General features: G+C 45.3%; 1 protein-coding gene across 1 annotated transcript in view; it reads left to right on the top strand.

The window, feature by feature from the left end:
- GALR1 (galanin receptor 1) overlaps positions 1–17188 on the top strand; it is a 386889-nt gene that overhangs the window by 246025 nt on the left and 123676 nt on the right. Inside the window, exon 2 of the mRNA XM_063923325.1 lies at positions 13623–13688. Coding sequence (XP_063779395.1) covers positions 13623–13688 — 66 coding nt within the window. The remainder of the gene's footprint in view (positions 1–13622; positions 13689–17188) is intronic.

Genomic DNA, 17188 nt, shown 5'->3' with positions numbered 1-17188 from the left:
CTCTTATTCTTCCTTCTAACAGTGACCTAGCTGGCTATCTGATTTTCTTCGTCTACCGGTGTCTCCCCCTGCATCTAAACTTTGCTTGACATTATGAATATCCCTCAGTCGTGTAACGGTCTGCTCTAGATCAGTTACCTGGGCTTCCAGGGCAACCGTTAGTACACATTTCGTGCATATATATTCACACTGGGTCTGCTGATCCAGGTGCGCAATCATCTTGCATGACACGCACTGAGGGGGTAATTCCAAGTTGATCGCAGCAGGAATTTTTTTAGCAGTTGGGCAAAACCATGTGCACTGCAGGGGAGGCAAATATAACATGTGCAGAGAGAGTTAGATTTGGGTGGGGTGTGTTCAATCTGCAATCTAATTTGTAGTGTAAAAATAAAGCAGCCAGTATTTACCCTGCACAGAAACAAAATAACCCACCCAAATCTAACTCTTTCTGCACATGTTATATCTGCCTCCCCTGCAGTGCACATGGTTTTGCCCAACTGCAAAAAAAATTCCTGCTGCGATCAACTTGGAATAACCCCCTGAGTGAGATTCTCAATCACAGCCCCTCCCACTGTTTGAAAACTCAACTCCCTATTACCTTCTGAAGAACAATGCAGAACAATACAAAACTATGCAATACGATATTGACTATGGGAGTCATTCCGAGTTGATCACTGGCTGCATTTGTTCGCAGCGCAGCAATCAGGCTAAAAAACGGCTGTTCTGCGCATGCGTATGTAATGCAATGCGCACTCGAGTCGTACGAGCACAACGAACAATGTAGTTTTGCACAGGGTCTAGTGAAGCATTTCAATCGCACTGGTGGCCGCAGTGTGATAGACATGAAGTGGTTGTTTCTGGGTGTCAACTGACCATTTTCAGGGAGTGTTCGGAAAAATGCAGACGTACCAGGAAAAACGCAGGCGTGGCTGGGCGAACGCTGGGCAGGTTTGTGACATCAAAACAGGAACTGAACAGTTTGAAGTGATCGCAAGCGCTGAGTAGGTTTTGAGCTGCTCTGAAACTGCACAAAAACACTTTGTAGCCACTGTGCAATCCTTTCGTTTGCACTTCTGCTAAGCTAAAATACACTCCCAGTGGGCGGCGGCATAGCGTTTGCACGGCTGCTAAAAACTGCTAGCGAGCGATCAACTCGGAATGACCACCTATGACCTACCTGTGAAGAGAATCAATATTCACAACACAGCAGAAATAGCCAATTCAATCAAATACACAATAAAGTAGATAATCAATACTTATCTGAGTGGGCCCTCTCCTGCATCACTGATACCCCTCCTTGCAGTTGCTCCAGCTCCCCGCACCTCCTTCTCACTTGCTGCCGTGCACCCGGCTTACGGCTCCTGCTTCGTCCACAGTTCGCAGTCATCTCTCATGCAGGATTTGGCTGCAGCAGCACACACTCACCCAGCAGCAGCAGCAGCAGCAGCAGCAGCCCTACACACTTTCTCTCCCCTAGCAACACACTCTCACTCACTCTCACCCTCAGTGTCAGACTGGGGAATGAAGGTCCCACCGGGGGAATGCAGTGGTAAGGGCCCATGTTTAAGGGTGTGGCCAGTCTGCAGATGGGGTGTGGCCAGCCACCACAAAGGTTTAGCTAACCATTAACGAGTACACAGTCTGGTCCCCTTGATAAATGCATGTTAATGTACTAGATTAATAACAGCACTGTAGAAAATACACCTTAGTCCTGTGCAGTATAAGGTAGCATATTATTATTATTACCAGTTATTTATATAGCGCACACATATTCCGCAGCGCTTTACAACAGAGAATAATTGTCTATTCACATCAGTCCCTGCCCCAGTGGAGCTTACAATCTACATTCCTTACCACATGTACACACACACACACACACACACACACACACATTCACACTAGTGATGAGCGGGTTCGGTTTCTCGGAAACCGAACCCCCCCGAACTTCACCCTTTTTACACGGGTCCGAGCCATACTCGGATTCTCCCGCATGGCGCCCGTACGTCATCATCCCGCTGTCGGATTCTCGCGAGATTCGGATTCTATATAAGCAGCCGCGCGTCACCGCCATTTTCACTCGTGCATTGGAAATGTTAGGGAGAGGGCGTGGCTGGCGTCCTCTCCGTTATTGTTGAACTTGATTGTGCACTATTGCTTAATTGTGGGGAGGGCTGGGGAGCAGCTGTATAATATAGGAGGAGTACAGTGCAGAGTTTTGCTGATCAGTGACCACCAGTTATCCGTTCTCTGCCTGAAAAAACCGCTCCATATCTATGCTCAGTGTGCTGCATATATCTGTGCTCACACTGCTTAATTGTGGGGACTGGGGAGCAGCTGTATAATATAGCAGGAGTACAGTGCAGAGTTTTGCTGACAGTGACCACCAGTATATGTTGTCTGCCTGAAAAACACTCCATATCTGTGCTCAGTGTGCTGCTTTTTTGTGGGGACTGGGGACCACCAGTATAATATTATATAGGAGGAGTACAGTGCATAGTTTTGCTGACCAGTGACCACCAGTATATAATATATAGCATTACGGTACAGTAGGCCACTGCTGTACCTACCTCTGTGTCGTCATTAAGTATACTATCCATCTAGATTCTATACCTGTGGTGCATTTCAGTTGTGCAGTTTGCTGACACAGTGACCACCACTCTATATAGCAGTACGGTACGGAAGGCCACTGCTGTACCTACCTCTGTGTCGTCATTAAGTATACTATCCATCTACATTCTATACCTGTGGTGCATTTTAGTTTTGCAGTTTGCTGACACAGTGACCACCAGTATACTATATATAGCAGTACGGAAGGCCACTGCTGTACCTACCTCTGTGTCTTCATTAAGTATACTATCCATCTACATTCTATATCTGTGGTGCATTTTTGTTTTGCAGTTTGCTGACACAGTGACCACCAGTATACTATATATATAGCAGTACGGTACGGAAGGCCACTGCTGTACCTACCTCTGTGTCGTCATTAAGTATACTATCCATGTACATTCTATACCTGTGGTGCATTTTAGTTTTGCAGTTTGCTGACACAGTGACCACCAGTATACTATATATAGCAGTACGGTACGGAAGGCCACTGCTGTACCTACCTCTGTGTCGTCATTAAGTATACTATCCATCTACATTCTATACCTGTGGTGCATTTTAGTTTTGCAGTTTGCTGACACAGTGACCACCAGTATACTATATATAGCAGTACGGAAGGCCACTGCTGTACCTACCTCTGTGTCGTCATTAAGTATACGTTCCATCTACATTCTATACCTGTGGTGCATTTTAGTTTTGCAGTTTGCTGACACAGTGACCACCAGTATACTATATATAGCAGTACGGAAGGCCACTGCTGTACCTACCCATGTGTCGTCATTAAGTATACTATCCATCTACATTCTATACCTGTGGTGCATTTTAGTTTTGCAGTTTGCTGACACAGTGACCACCAGTATACTATATATAGCAGTACGGTACGGAAGGCCACTGCTGTACCTACCTCTGTGTCGTCATTAAGTATACTATCCATCTACATTCTATACCTGTGGTACATTTTAGTTTTGCAGTTTGCAGACACAGTGACCACCAGTATACTATATATAGCAGTACGGTACGGAAGGCCACTGCTGTACCTACCTCTGTGTCATCATTAAGTATACAGATCCATCTACATTCTATTCCTGTGGTGCATTTTAGTTTTGCAGATTGCTGACAGTGACCACCAGTATATATAGCAGTACGGTATGGAAGGCCACTGCTCTACCTACCTCTGTGTCGTCAAGTATACTATCCATCCATACCTGTGGTGCATATCAGTTTTGCGCAGTATATATAGTAGTAGGCCATTGCTATTGATAGTTACTGGCATATAATTCCACACATTAAAAAATGGAGAACAAAAATGTGGAGGTTAAAATAATTATACTCACAAAATCCAGGGTAGAAGGCTCTTCTGCTTGTAATCCATTTGTAATCCTCGTACTTGTCAAAATAAAAAAACGGACACCCGACCTCGAACTGAAAGGGGCCCCATGTTTTCACATGGGACCCTTTCTCCGAATGCCAGAAACCCCCTCTGACTTATGTCTAAGTGGGTTTCTTCAGCCAATCAGGGAGCGCCACGTTGTGGCACCCTCCTGATCGGCTCTGTGCTCCTGTACTGTCTGACAGGCGGCACACGGCAGTGTTACAATGTAGCGCCTATGCGCTCCATTATAACCAATGGTGGGAACTTTGTGGTCAGCGGTGAGGTTACTTTCGGTCAACCGCTGACCACAAAGTTCCCACCATTGGTTACAATGGAGCGCATAGGCGCTACATTGTAACACTGCCGTGTGCCGCCTTTCAGACAGTACAGGAGCACACAGCCGATCAGGAGGGTGCCACAACATGGCGCTCCCTGATTGGCTAAAGAAACCCACTTAGACATAAGTCAGAGGGGGTTTCTGGCATTCGGGGGAAAGGGGTCCCATGTGAAAACATGGGGCCCCTTTCAGTTCGAGGTCGGGTGTCCGTTTTTTTATTTTGACAATTACGAGGATTACAAATGGATTACAAGCAGAAGAGCCTTCTACCCTGGATTTTGTGAGTATAATTTTTTCAACAGGTACACCATGGATTCTACATGGAGAAGAGGACCGACCCTCGTGTGAACATAAGGTAAGTATGTGTATATGGTGGTGTGGATGTATGTATTAAAGTTATACTTTCAAGGTGTGTGTCTTATGTCTTTATTGGGGTATTTTTTTAGTAGTAGTACTACAGGTACCAGCGGGCCCGGTTTTCCGCCGCATGCTGGTACTTGTGGTTCTCCAAGTACCAGCTTGCGGGGGAGGCTTGCTGGGACTTGTAGTACTGCTACTAAAAACAATATTCAACACTTTAAACAAAGGCTATCAGCCCCCCATCCGCAGCCCTTGGATGGGGGGGGGACAGCCTCGGGCTTCACCCCTGGCCCTTGGGTGGCTGGAGGGGGGGGACCCCTTGATTGAAGGGGTTCCCACTCCTCCAGGGTACCCCGGCCAGGGGTGACTAGTTGGGTATTAAATGCCATGGCCGCAGGGCGCTGTATAAAAGTGACCCCCGGCTGTGGCATTATCTGTCCAGCTAGTGGAGCCCGGTGCTGGTTTCAAAAATACGGGGGACCCCTATGCTTTTTGTCCCCCGTATTTTTGGAACCAGGACCAGGCGCAGAGCCCGGTGCTGGTTGCTTAAATATGGGGGAACCCCTGTCAATTTTTTCCCCATATTTTTGCAACCAGGACCGGCTCAAAGAGCCCGAGGCTGGTTTGGCTTAGGAGGGGGGACCCCACGCAATTTTTTTTTAAGTTTAAACATTTTTTTTATTTTTCACAAGGTGCACAATGAAGCCCAGCACGGATCTCTCAGATCCGGCCGAGATTCATTGGGGTATATTTACTAAGATTCGTAATTTCCGAAAATAGGTCAAAGTTCAATCACGAATGACATCGACAGTGTAAAACTGCAACTTTTTGAATTGATTACGATGGATTTACTAAGCTGTCGTATTCGTATTTTTCTTTGCTTCCGATGTCGATGTCATTCGTTTTTTTTTACCTATTTTTACGGCAGTGATTAGCAAAACACTGCCGTTTTTTTTTTACAATCAATCTCGGCCGAATCTGTGTGATCCGTGCTGGGGTTCTTATTTTTTTTTTTTTTAATTAAACAATGTAAAATCCCAAAAAAAAATGCGTGGGGTCCCCCCTCCTAAGCATAACCAGCCTCGGGCTCTTTGAGCCGATCCTGGTTGCAGAAATATGGGGAAAAAATTGACAGGGGTTCCCCCATATTTAAGCAACCAGCATCGGGCTCTGCGCCTGGTCCTGGTTCCAAAAATACGGGGGACAAAAAGAGTAGGGGTCCCCCGTATTTTTAAAACCAGCACCGGGCTCCACTAGCTGGACAGATAATGCCACAGCCGGGGGTCACTTTTATACAGTGCCCTGCGGCCGTGGCATCAAAAATCCAACTGGTCACCCCTGGCCGGGGTACCCTGGGGGAGTGGGGACCCCTTCAATCAAGGGGTCCCCCCCCCCCAGCCACCCAAGGGCCAGGGGTGAAGCCCGAGGCTGTCCCCCCCCATCCAATGGGCTGCGGATGGGGAGGCTGATAGCCATTTGTGATAATGAAAAGATATTGTTTTTAGTAGCAGTACTACAAGTCCCAGCAAGCCTCCCCCGCATGCTGGTACTTGGAGAACCACAAGTACCAGCATGCGGCGGAAAAACGGGCCCGCTGGTACCTGTAGTACTACCACTAAAAAAATACCCAAAAAAACACAAGACACACACACCGTGAAAGTATAATTTTATTACATACATACACACATACATACATACTTACCTTATGTTCTCACGCAGGTCGGTCCTCTTCTCCAGTAGAATCCAAGGGCTACCTGTTGAAGAAATTCTACTCACCAGATCCATGGGTCCAGGCTCCTCGGCAAATCCAGGGTTAATCCACGTACTTGAATAAATAAAAAAAAACGGTGTCCCGACCACGAACTGAAAGGGGACCCATGTTTGCACATGGGTCACCTTCCCACGAATGCCAGAAACCCACTTTGACTTCTGTCTAAGTGGGTTTCTTCAGCCAATCAGGGAGTGCCACGTTGTAGCACTCTCCTGATCAGCTGTGTGCTGCTGTCCTCACTGACAGGCAGCACGCGGCAGTGTTACAATGTAGCGCCTATGCGCTACATTGTAACCAATGATGGGAACTTTCTGCCCTGCGGTTGACCTAAAGTGACGTCACCGCTGAGCAGAAAGTTCCCAGCATTGGTTACAATGGAGCGCATAGGCGCTACATTGTAACACTGCCGTGTGCCGCCTGTCAGTGAGGACAGCAGCACACAGCTGATCAGGAGAGTGCTACAACGTGGCACTCCCTGATTGGCTGAAGAAACCCACTTAGACAGAAGTCAAAGTGGGTTTCTGGCATTCGTGGGAAGGTGACCCATGTGCAAACATGGGTCCCCTTTCAGTTCGTGGTCGGGACACCGTTTTTTTTTTTTATTCAAGTACGTGGATTAACCCTGGATTTGCCGAGGAGCCTGGACCCATGGATCTGGTGAGTAGAATTTCTTCAACAGGTAGCCCTTGGATTCTACTGGAGAAGAGGACCGACCTGCGTGAGAACATAAGGTAAGTATGTATGTATGTGTGTATGTATGTAATAAAATTATACTTTCACGGTGTGTGTGTCTTGTGTTTTTTTGGGTATTTTTTTAGTGGTAGTACTACAGGTACCAGCGGGCCCGTTTTTCCGCCGCATGCTGGTACTTGTGGTTCTCCAAGTACCAGCATGCGGGGGAGGCTTGCTGGGACTTGTAGTACTGCTACTAAAAACAATATCTTTTATTTTACAACAAAGGCTATCAGCCCTCCCATCCGCAGCCCATTGGATGGGGGGGGACAGCCTCGGGCTTCACCCCTGGCCCTTGGGTGGCTGGGGGGGGGGGACCCCTTGATTGAAGGGGTTCCCACTCCCCCAGGGTACCCCGGCCAGGGGTGACTAGTTGGATTTTTGATGCCACGGCCGCAGGGCACTGTATAAAAGTGACCCCCGGCTGTGGCATTATCTGTCCAGCTAGTGGAGCCCGGTGCTGGTTTTAAAAATACGGGGGACCCCTACTCTTTTTGTCCCCCGTATTTTTGGGACCAGGACCAGGCGCAGAGCCCGATGCTGGTTGCTTAAATATGGGGGAACCCCTGTCATTTTTTTCCCCATATTTCTGCAACCAGGATCGGCTCAAAGAGCCCGAGGCTGGTTATGCTTAGGAGGGGGGACCCCACGCAATTTTTTTGGCAAAAATAAGCACTTTCCCACCCCTTCCCACTGATATACATGCACGGATCTCATGGATCCCTGCATGCATCTCAAATCACGGAAAAAAAAAGCAGGTCTGTTTTTTTTTAGGACTTTTTTACGAGTTGTAATTTTTCACGGCAGTGTTTTGTGTTTTTTTGCTTTGCACTTCTTAGTAAATGACCGAGATTCATATCTAAACAGGCGTAATTTGACCGATGGTGTATTCATTCGTAATTTTTTACCTGAACTAGCAAAAAATTACGAATGCCCTCATCACTGCCGTGATTAGTGTTTAGTAAATGACCGAGATTAACCGAGATGACACTTTGAAGAAAAAACGGCATCTCGGTCAAAATCGGGAGCTTAGTAAATATACCCCATTGTATTAAAGTCGGCAGTGTTTTACAAGTCACTCACGGCAGTGTTTTACAAGTCACTCACGTAAAACACTGCCTAAAAAAACGAATGACATCGACATCGGAAAAACCGAAAATGCAGAATACGGCAGCTTAGTAAATTAGTCGTAATCAATTCAAAAAGTTGCATATTTACACTTTCGATGTCATTCGTGATTGAACTTTGACCTCAAACGGAAAATTACGAATGTTAGTAAATTTACCCCACAGTCATGTGGCAGACCCTGTCGCTGAAATGATGGGTTCGTTAAAGTGTGCATGTCCTGTTTATACAACATAAGGGTGGGTGGGAGGGCCCAAGGACAATTCCATCTTGCACCTCTTTTTTCTTTCATTTTTCTTTGCATCATGTGTTGTTTGGGGACAATTTTTTTGAAGTGCCATCCTGCCTGACACTGCAGTACCACTCCTAGATGGGCCAGGTCTTTGTGTCGGCCACTTGTGTCGCTTAGCTTAGTCACACAGCGACCTTGGTGCGCCTCTTTTTTTCTTTGCATCGTGTGCTGTTTGGGGACAATTTTTTTGAAGTGCCATCCTGCCTGACACTGCAGTGCCACTCCTAGATGGGCCAGGTCTTTGTGTCGGCCACTTGTGTCGCTAAGCTTAGTCACACAGCGACCTTGGTGCGCCTCTTTTTTTCTTTCCATCATGTGCTGTTTGGGGACTATTTTTTTGAAGTGCCATCCTACCTGACACTGCAGTGCCACTCCTAGATGGGCCAGGTGTTTGTGTCGGCCACTTGTGTCGCTTAGCTTAGACATCCAGCGACCTCGATGCAAGTTTTAGGACTAAAAATAATATTGTGAGGTGTGAGGTGTTCAGAATAGACTGGAAATGAGTGGAAATTATGGTTATTGAGGTTAATAAAACTATGGGATCAAAATGACCCCCAAATTCTATGATTTAAGCTGTTTTTTAGGGTTTTTTGTAAAAAACACCCGAATCCAAAACACACCCGAATCCGACAAAAACATTTCGGCGAGGTTTTGCCAAAACGCGTCCGAATCCAAAACACGGCCGCGGAACCGAATCCAAAACCAAAACACAAAACCCGAAAAATGTCCGGTGCACATCACTAATTCACACTAGGGTTAATTTTGTTGGGAGCCAATTAACCTACTGTACCAGTATATTTTTGGTTTGTGGGAGACAACCGGAGTACCCGGAGGAAACCCACGCAAGTACGGGAAGAATATACAAACTCCACACAGTTAGGGCCATGGTGGGAATTGAACCTATGACCTCAGTGCTGTGAGGCAGTAATGCTAACCATTACACCATCCATACTCCCCATATGCATAAAGTATAATTCAAGTCTGGAACCTGTTTCCTAAAGGAGGTGGCACCTTATGCAATTTGTCCCACTGGGGGTTTCCCCTTTACCCCTGTGGGCCAGTACAACCATGCTCACCCTGCAGCAGCACTCACACAGGGCTGGTTCTAGCCCTTGTGGTGCCCCGGGCAAAAAATAGGGGCGTGGCTTCCTACGAGGGCGCGGTCAGTTACGCCCCCATTTCTACCCCCTTTAGAGTAGCGCCGCTGAAAGAAAAATAATAATAATAAATGAATACTTACTATCCCCGCTACTGATTCCCGACCGCTGCAGACCTCCGCCGGCGCCGCTCCTCTCCTCGGATCTATGGGAGACGTCATGACGTCTCTCCCATAGCACAGCATAGACACTAGAGGTCAATTGTGACCCCTAGCGTCTGTGCCAGTCCCACAATGCTGTGCGGTGCGCAATGATGTCATCACGCACCGCACAGCAAAGGTCCTCTCCACGAAGGGAAACTAGATGGGTAACGCCTAGTTCCCTTCACAGCGGGGGACCAGCAGGGGACACAGCAGCAGCGGGGGGCACAGTAGCGGATCTTGCCATGGTGCGGCACCCTCCGGATGGTGGTGGCGCCCTCCGGAAGCCGGCTCCCCGGGCAAAAGTCCTGCTTGCCCGTGGCAAGATCCGCTACTGCGCTCACACTCTTTCTCACCCCCCAGCGGCGCACACTCACTCACTCACCCAGCAGCAGCAGCCCTCTCACTTCACTCTTTCACACACTTTTTTACACACTGAACATGTCCCTCACACACTTACTTGCTCACTCACTCCACTACGTCTCGGCAGTGGTAGGGCCCTCGCACTCACACACTCTCCCTCACTCCCACACACACAGCAGCGACAGCACACACACAGCAGCGGCCGCACACACAGCAGTGGCTGCACACACACAGCAGCAGCCGCACACACAGCAGCGGTCGCACACACACAGCAGCGGCAGCAGCAGTGATCCTCACGCTGCCTACTCCGATGTACTCAGCCCGCTCAGCTCGGCGCCGCTTCCCGACTCCCGGCCTCCTCCTGCACGTGCGCGCCCGGCGCTCGTCACTTCTGCTTCCGCTTCTCCCGTCCGGATCTCCTGGAGCCTCTTCTCTGTCTCAGCCTGTCAGCTTTCTTTGTCAAATTCATACATCTTCCTATTGGGGACTGAATCCATTTTCTGTCTCCACTGTTTAAACATTAATATAAAAAGAAACTTTACAGTATACATTTTCATGTTGCTGCAAGGCACACATAGAACCAACAGCAAATCAAACATCCCAGGCTATAGCACACTTAAATAAACAGCTGACTCAATAACTTTAGACCTAAAAGTAACAATGCTACTGAATCATGCCTAGATTTATGTTACAAAAAGATATTGCTCTCAACAGAGATGAAACAGAGAACTGTTCTTCAGGTGCTGATTCTTAAAAATCACTGGATCAAAAAGGTTTGCTACTAGTTGAGTAGTTACTGCTATATACTGTATAGTAAATCAAACCTGTGATAATAAAATATGAAAGCCAAAATTATATAAACAATTGCTTTTTTGATGATTTCATGTGCATTTGCCTTAGTTTTCCAGTTTCTTCATAATTTCATATGTTTACATGTCAACAAAAAAATCTTATTAATGCGGGCAGATTCAATTGTGGGTGGGAAATGTAAAAAAAATCATGGCATGGGGATTTTTCTGCAGCCATGGGGTTTAGCTATTCAATTAGAAAACGGAAAATGGGATGCTGTGATTTCTATAGAAATCACTGCGTCTTTTTCTCATACCTCCAGAGTAAGTCTGATACTTCCTAAAATCATTAATTTTAGGAAAGATCATTGGCACTTGCACTGGAACCCAGGCGGCATCCCATAGGGGGTAATTCAGAGTGGATCGCATGAGCAAATTTGTTAGCAGTTGGGCAAAACCAAGGGGGTCATTCCGATTTGATCGCACGCTGCAACTTTTTGCAGCCCGTGCAATCAAATGGGGGAGTGTATTTTTGCATAGCAAGGCTGCGATCGCTTGTGCAGCCCTGCTATGCAAACATTTTTTTGTGTAGAACAAGACCAGGGTAAGAGTTACTTACCCTGTGTGATTAATCCAGTGTTGCAGATCCCGGAATTGACGTCAGACATCCGCCCTCCAAACGCCTGTACACGCCTGCATTCGCCGCACCACTCCCAGAAAACGCCCAGTTGCCACCAACAAACACCCTCTTCCTGTCAATCTCCTTGCGATCAGCTGTGCGAATGGATTCTTTGTTAAATCCACCGCTCAGCAACGATCCGCTTTGTAGCCCTACGACGCAACTGCGCATTACGGTGCATACACATGCACAGTAGTAACCTTCAAATATATGTTTCCCCTTACCAGTCAGTGGTAGGGGAAATAATCCCAGGTGCTGACCTTCTCTCTCGGTGAGATACCATATTTATAATTCACACTTGAGACAGCTGCTGCTCCAACAAAGGGCCACCTCAACCCCTTAAAATATGATAATCTACTGTACCTGAACCTATTTAGAGCGCTGCTGTCCCAAAACAGAATCAATTAAAACAATACTTTATATAATAAAATGTGTTTATTTTTCATATAATACACACGGCCGGTGTTGCACAATTCACTAACACATCTATAAAATGAACATAGACAGAATTCAGCTGAAGTTTTAAAACTAAGTATTGCAATAATTATGTTGTTTATGAGAACTGCAGGAATGATTTTATAGATGTGTCAGTGAATTGTGCAACACCGGCCGTCTCTATAATATGTAAAATAAACAAATTTTATTATATAAAGTATTGTTTTGATTGATTCTGTTCTGGGACAGCAGCGCTCTAAGTAGGTTCAGGTATATTATCACAGTAGTAACCTGTTTTCTGCGCTGTGAAAAACGGCAGCGAGCGATCAACTCAGAATGACCCCCCCATGTGCACTGCAGGTGGGGCAGATATAACATGTGCAGAGAGAGTTAGATTTTAGTGAGTTATTTTGTTTCTGTGCAAGGTAAATACTGGCTGCTTTATTTTTACACTACAAGTTAGATTTCAGTTTGAACACACCACACCCAAGTCTAACTCTCTCTGCACATGTTATATCTGCCCCCCCCTGCAGTGCACATGGGGGGTCATTCAGACCTGATCGCTCGCTAGCTGGTTTTTGCAGTCCTGCGTTTGCATAGTCGTCGTCCACCGGGGAGTGTATTTTAGCTGTGCAAGTGTGCGATCGCATGTGCAGCTGAGCGGTACAAAAAAACTTTGTGCAGTTTCTGAGTAACCCAGAACTTACTCAGCCGCTGCGATCACTTCAGCCTGTCCGGGGCCGGAATTGATGTCAGACACCCGCCCTGCAAACGCTTGGACATGCGTGCATTTTTCCAACCACTCCCTGAAAACGGTCAATTGCTACCCACAAACGCCTTCTTCCTGTCAATCTCCTTACAATCGGCTGTGTGAATGGATTCTTTGTAAAACCCATCGCACAGCAACAATCCACTTTGTACCCATGCAACGTGTCTGTGCATTGAGGTGCATACGCATGCACAGTTCTGACCTGATCACAGCGCTGCAAAAAACGCTAGCGAGAGATCAGGTCTGATTGCCCCACATGGTTTTGCCCAACTGCTAACAAATTTGCTGCTGCGATCAACTCTGAATTAGGCCCATAGAGTAGTAAATAGGCTGCACAGCTCAATATATTGCTGATAAACTAAAAAAAAAGTCTAGGACATTTGTAATTATAAATAAAGTACAAAGAAGGAAAGGATGAATTAATAAATTATCTAGCACTATGGCCATGAAATGACTTCAAATAATGGATGTAGCCACTAAACAATTTTTACAAAAAAGAACACTACTGTATGTGAAAGTATAAAAAAATCCAAAAGTCTTGTGTAGGGGTGAAAAATAATTAAAGCTACTGATCGCTTTCTGTCTGTCTGTCTGTCTCTCTCTCTCTCTCTCTCTCTTTCTCTCTCTATGTGTATGTGTGTGTTGTAATAGCATTCATTATGTTGCATAAGGTTAATATTTATTTCTTAACATTCCAGGTTCTTAACCACTTGCATAAAAAGTTAAGAAACATGTCAAAGAAATCAGAAGCTTCCAAGAAAAAGGTAATTCTACATTTATTTTCAATAGCAATAAATCACACAGTGGTAAGAATGTTAGATAAATTGCACAGGACAGGCAAATAATAAGACATTCGAATAGACATAGTAACTGTGCCTGTGGAATGATTTATAGAAGGACAGTAGTACCGGAAAATATCACAATGATAATTCACATGGTTGGCTATTGCTACCCTTACTTTGTGATACAGTAATTAAATCTAAAACCCAGGAAAAGATGAAATGGTCTACTTCTGTTCCTAGTTAAACTGGTGCCTGAGACGATAACTAAATAGCTGCCCTTTTCCTACTTTCCACAGATTGACATCGCTATTAGTGAAATGGACACTATTAAACGCATAATGTATAAGTACGGACTAATTTGTAGGTGTTTGTATTTACACCTCAATCATATGTACGAAAATACCCATGTAAAAAATAAAAAGTATATCCATATGTTGAATAGGATACAATATCAATAGCATTTGCTACATTGTAACATAGTTGCTGAAGTCGAAAAAAATATTTTTTTCCATCAAGTTCAACCTGTTAGTCATCTTCTACATTCTAATATTTTTTAGACTAATTTTAATTGCGGTCAGTGTTTAGCCGTTATGTCACTTCCTCCTGGATTTTTTGTTTATTACTATAGTACATAATTAACCCACCATAACCCTGTATATCCTTATCCATTAGGAATTTAACTAGCCCATTCTTAAAAATAGTGACCGAGCCTACCATTACTACTCTCTCAGGCAGGGAATTCCAAATACATATTGGGGGTAATTCCAAGTTGATCGCAGCAGAAATTCTGTTAGCAACTGGGCAAAACCATGTGCACTGCAGGGGAGGCAGATATAACATGTGCAGAGAGAGTTAGATTTGGGTGTGGTGTGTTCAATCTGCAATCTAATTTGCAGTGTAAAAATAAAGCAGCCAGTATTACCCTGCACAGAAATAAAATAACCCACCCAAATCTAACTCTCTCTGCAAATGTTATATCTGCCACACCTGCAGTGCACATGGTTTTGCCCAACTGCTAAAAAAATTCCTGCTTCGATCAACTTGGAATTACCCCCATTGTCCTTACTGTGAAGAATCCTTTCCGTCTCTGTGTGCATAGTCTCATCTCCTCTAACCCAAGCGAGTGTCCACTGTCCACCTGTCCTTTGTGATGATCTTACCCAAAACAAATCCCCTGCTAGCTCTGTGTGTTGACTCCTTATATATTTGTAAATGTTAATCATGTCCCCTCTTAATCTCCTCTTTTCCAATGTGAACATGCCTAGCCTAACAAGCCATTCCTCATATTCTAGCATCTCTATCCCTTTAATCAATTTGTTCACCCGTCTCTGAACCTTTTCTAGTTCCATGATATATTTTTTATTGTATGGTGCCATAGTTGTGCAAAGTATTTGAGATATGACCTCATGAGTGATTTATAAAATGGGAGTTTAACACTCTCATCCCTTGCATCAATTGGTGGCAGCTGTCCCTCTCCTTCCGCATTGGCTGGCCGCAGCTGTGAATGCTGGGATGATGGAAGCGCATCCCAGCATTCACAGCAGCGACGGCCAGCCTATGTGAAAGGAGAAGGACAGCTGCCACCAATTACATAGCAATGCTGTGGCTCCCAAGTCCCCCTCCCTCCTCCTCCTCCTCCCCTGCCCCCAGGGCTGCTCCTTTTCTCTCCGGCGGCAGCACACGCACACAGATGGCTTGTAATGAGTCAGTTTGACTCATTACAATGCCGCTAATGACTTTAGGGAAAGCAGGAAGTTGCGCTCTCAGGGCAACTGCGATGTGTGCCAGGCACACCTGGCACACACATAGTTACAGCTCTGATTTGTAACAAGATGAGCAACTGAGCATAGACGTTTAATCTGATGGACACCCCATTTGTCCAAACTGTATATGCTATAACTTGTATTGAGTTTATCATAAATGTTTGCCAGAGCCATAACTAGACATTTTGGTGCTCTGTGCCAGAAAGAACATTGGCATGCCTTTCATATTTTATATAGAAACAGCACAGGTCGAAAGGCATGCGCACTTGAAGGTACCCCCAATATAAATTTCACCACAGAGTAGTGCACATGTTATGCCACACAGTAGAAGTACACCTAATTCATGTTACACCACTTACACATTGTCACACAACATTAGTGTCCCCCTTCCATAGTGGGAGTCACAGTGACAGGAATCACCAGGCCGCCAATCTGTTAGCTTGGTCAGCTTCACTGTCTGGAAATTGACACAGACTAAGAGCCTGCACAAGCTGAAGACACTGAGCAAACCAAAGCCACACTGCTGGAAGGCAAAGATCTGAAGAGTGTAGACATTGGAGAGAAGTAGACGGACATTTACAGCATGTGCCTGGTAAATGGATTTTTCAGCAGGTTCCACCCCTGGGTCATTCTGAGGGTTATTAAGATCCTGTAGTAACCACTGCATCTATACACAAATAGCAGGAGTCCCACTATGTTGCATCCTACTTTAGTAGACATGCTGGATCCACACATTACCTGCTGTTTGCAAGTGTGCTGCTAATGGGGGAGAAACAATTGGTGGTTTCTAGGAATTGGGAAAGTTAAATGGTTTCAGATAAAGGGGTAAATGCAGGGGAAAGTTATTACCCTCCTAGTCAGTGTTGCAGTAGGGTTATGGCTCTGGACAAGACACATGCACTGGAAAGGGCAGGGGTGATTGGATAACACTGATAAATATAGGACAGTTGAACGACAAAGTAAAATGAACTAAACTTCATCCATCACACAAAAATGTGGGTACATTTTTTAAAAGATTGTCTTTCAAACAATGTGCAATGTGCCTTGTAAATAGTTTTTTTAGTGATTATCAAAGAATGTCTGAAACAGTACACAAAAAAATAAATTTTTCACATACAGTATGAGGGGATCTACAGCCCATATCTTCCCCATCTTGTTTCAAATTGTAAATAGTGGTCCCTCATTTAGTGCAATAGTATGTCTTTTTGGTGGGCCTTTGTGGGTTATCATATTCATCCTGATTCAGATGTAGATAGAGGGTGCATCATTGCTGCTTATTTGGAAGCAGCAGCGATGTACAGATATGGTAAAGCAGCAGGAGGCATCCTAAGACAGCATCAGATCACCTGTGAAATGATAGGTCAGCTGCATGACCCATGGGGTCGGGCAAGTCATCCACTGCAGTTCCTCCTAAGAGGCCAGGAAATATTGAATTGAATTGAATTTATTATTATCATTAAATATTCATGTATGAACAAACAATTAGATTTCCATGTGAGTGAAACAGATATCATAAGTACAACACCAATAAAACATTTTTTAAATATTTGTAAAAGCCGTAGGAACACAATAGACACATTGCTTCAGATGGAGATCTTGGTCTTGGCACTCTCCAAAATGTGGGTGACACCCCCAAATGGCTGCAGACTGTAGCCATAGTACATCCAACAACGCAGTATGGGTCCTATGCATGTGCAAAGCACTGGCCATCGGTACTTT

This window comes from Pseudophryne corroboree, chromosome 5, assembly GCF_028390025.1.
Source record: "Pseudophryne corroboree isolate aPseCor3 chromosome 5, aPseCor3.hap2, whole genome shotgun sequence".
Lineage (NCBI taxonomy): Eukaryota > Metazoa > Chordata > Amphibia > Anura > Myobatrachidae > Pseudophryne > Pseudophryne corroboree.
This window is presented reverse-complemented; position numbering and strand designations above follow the sequence as displayed.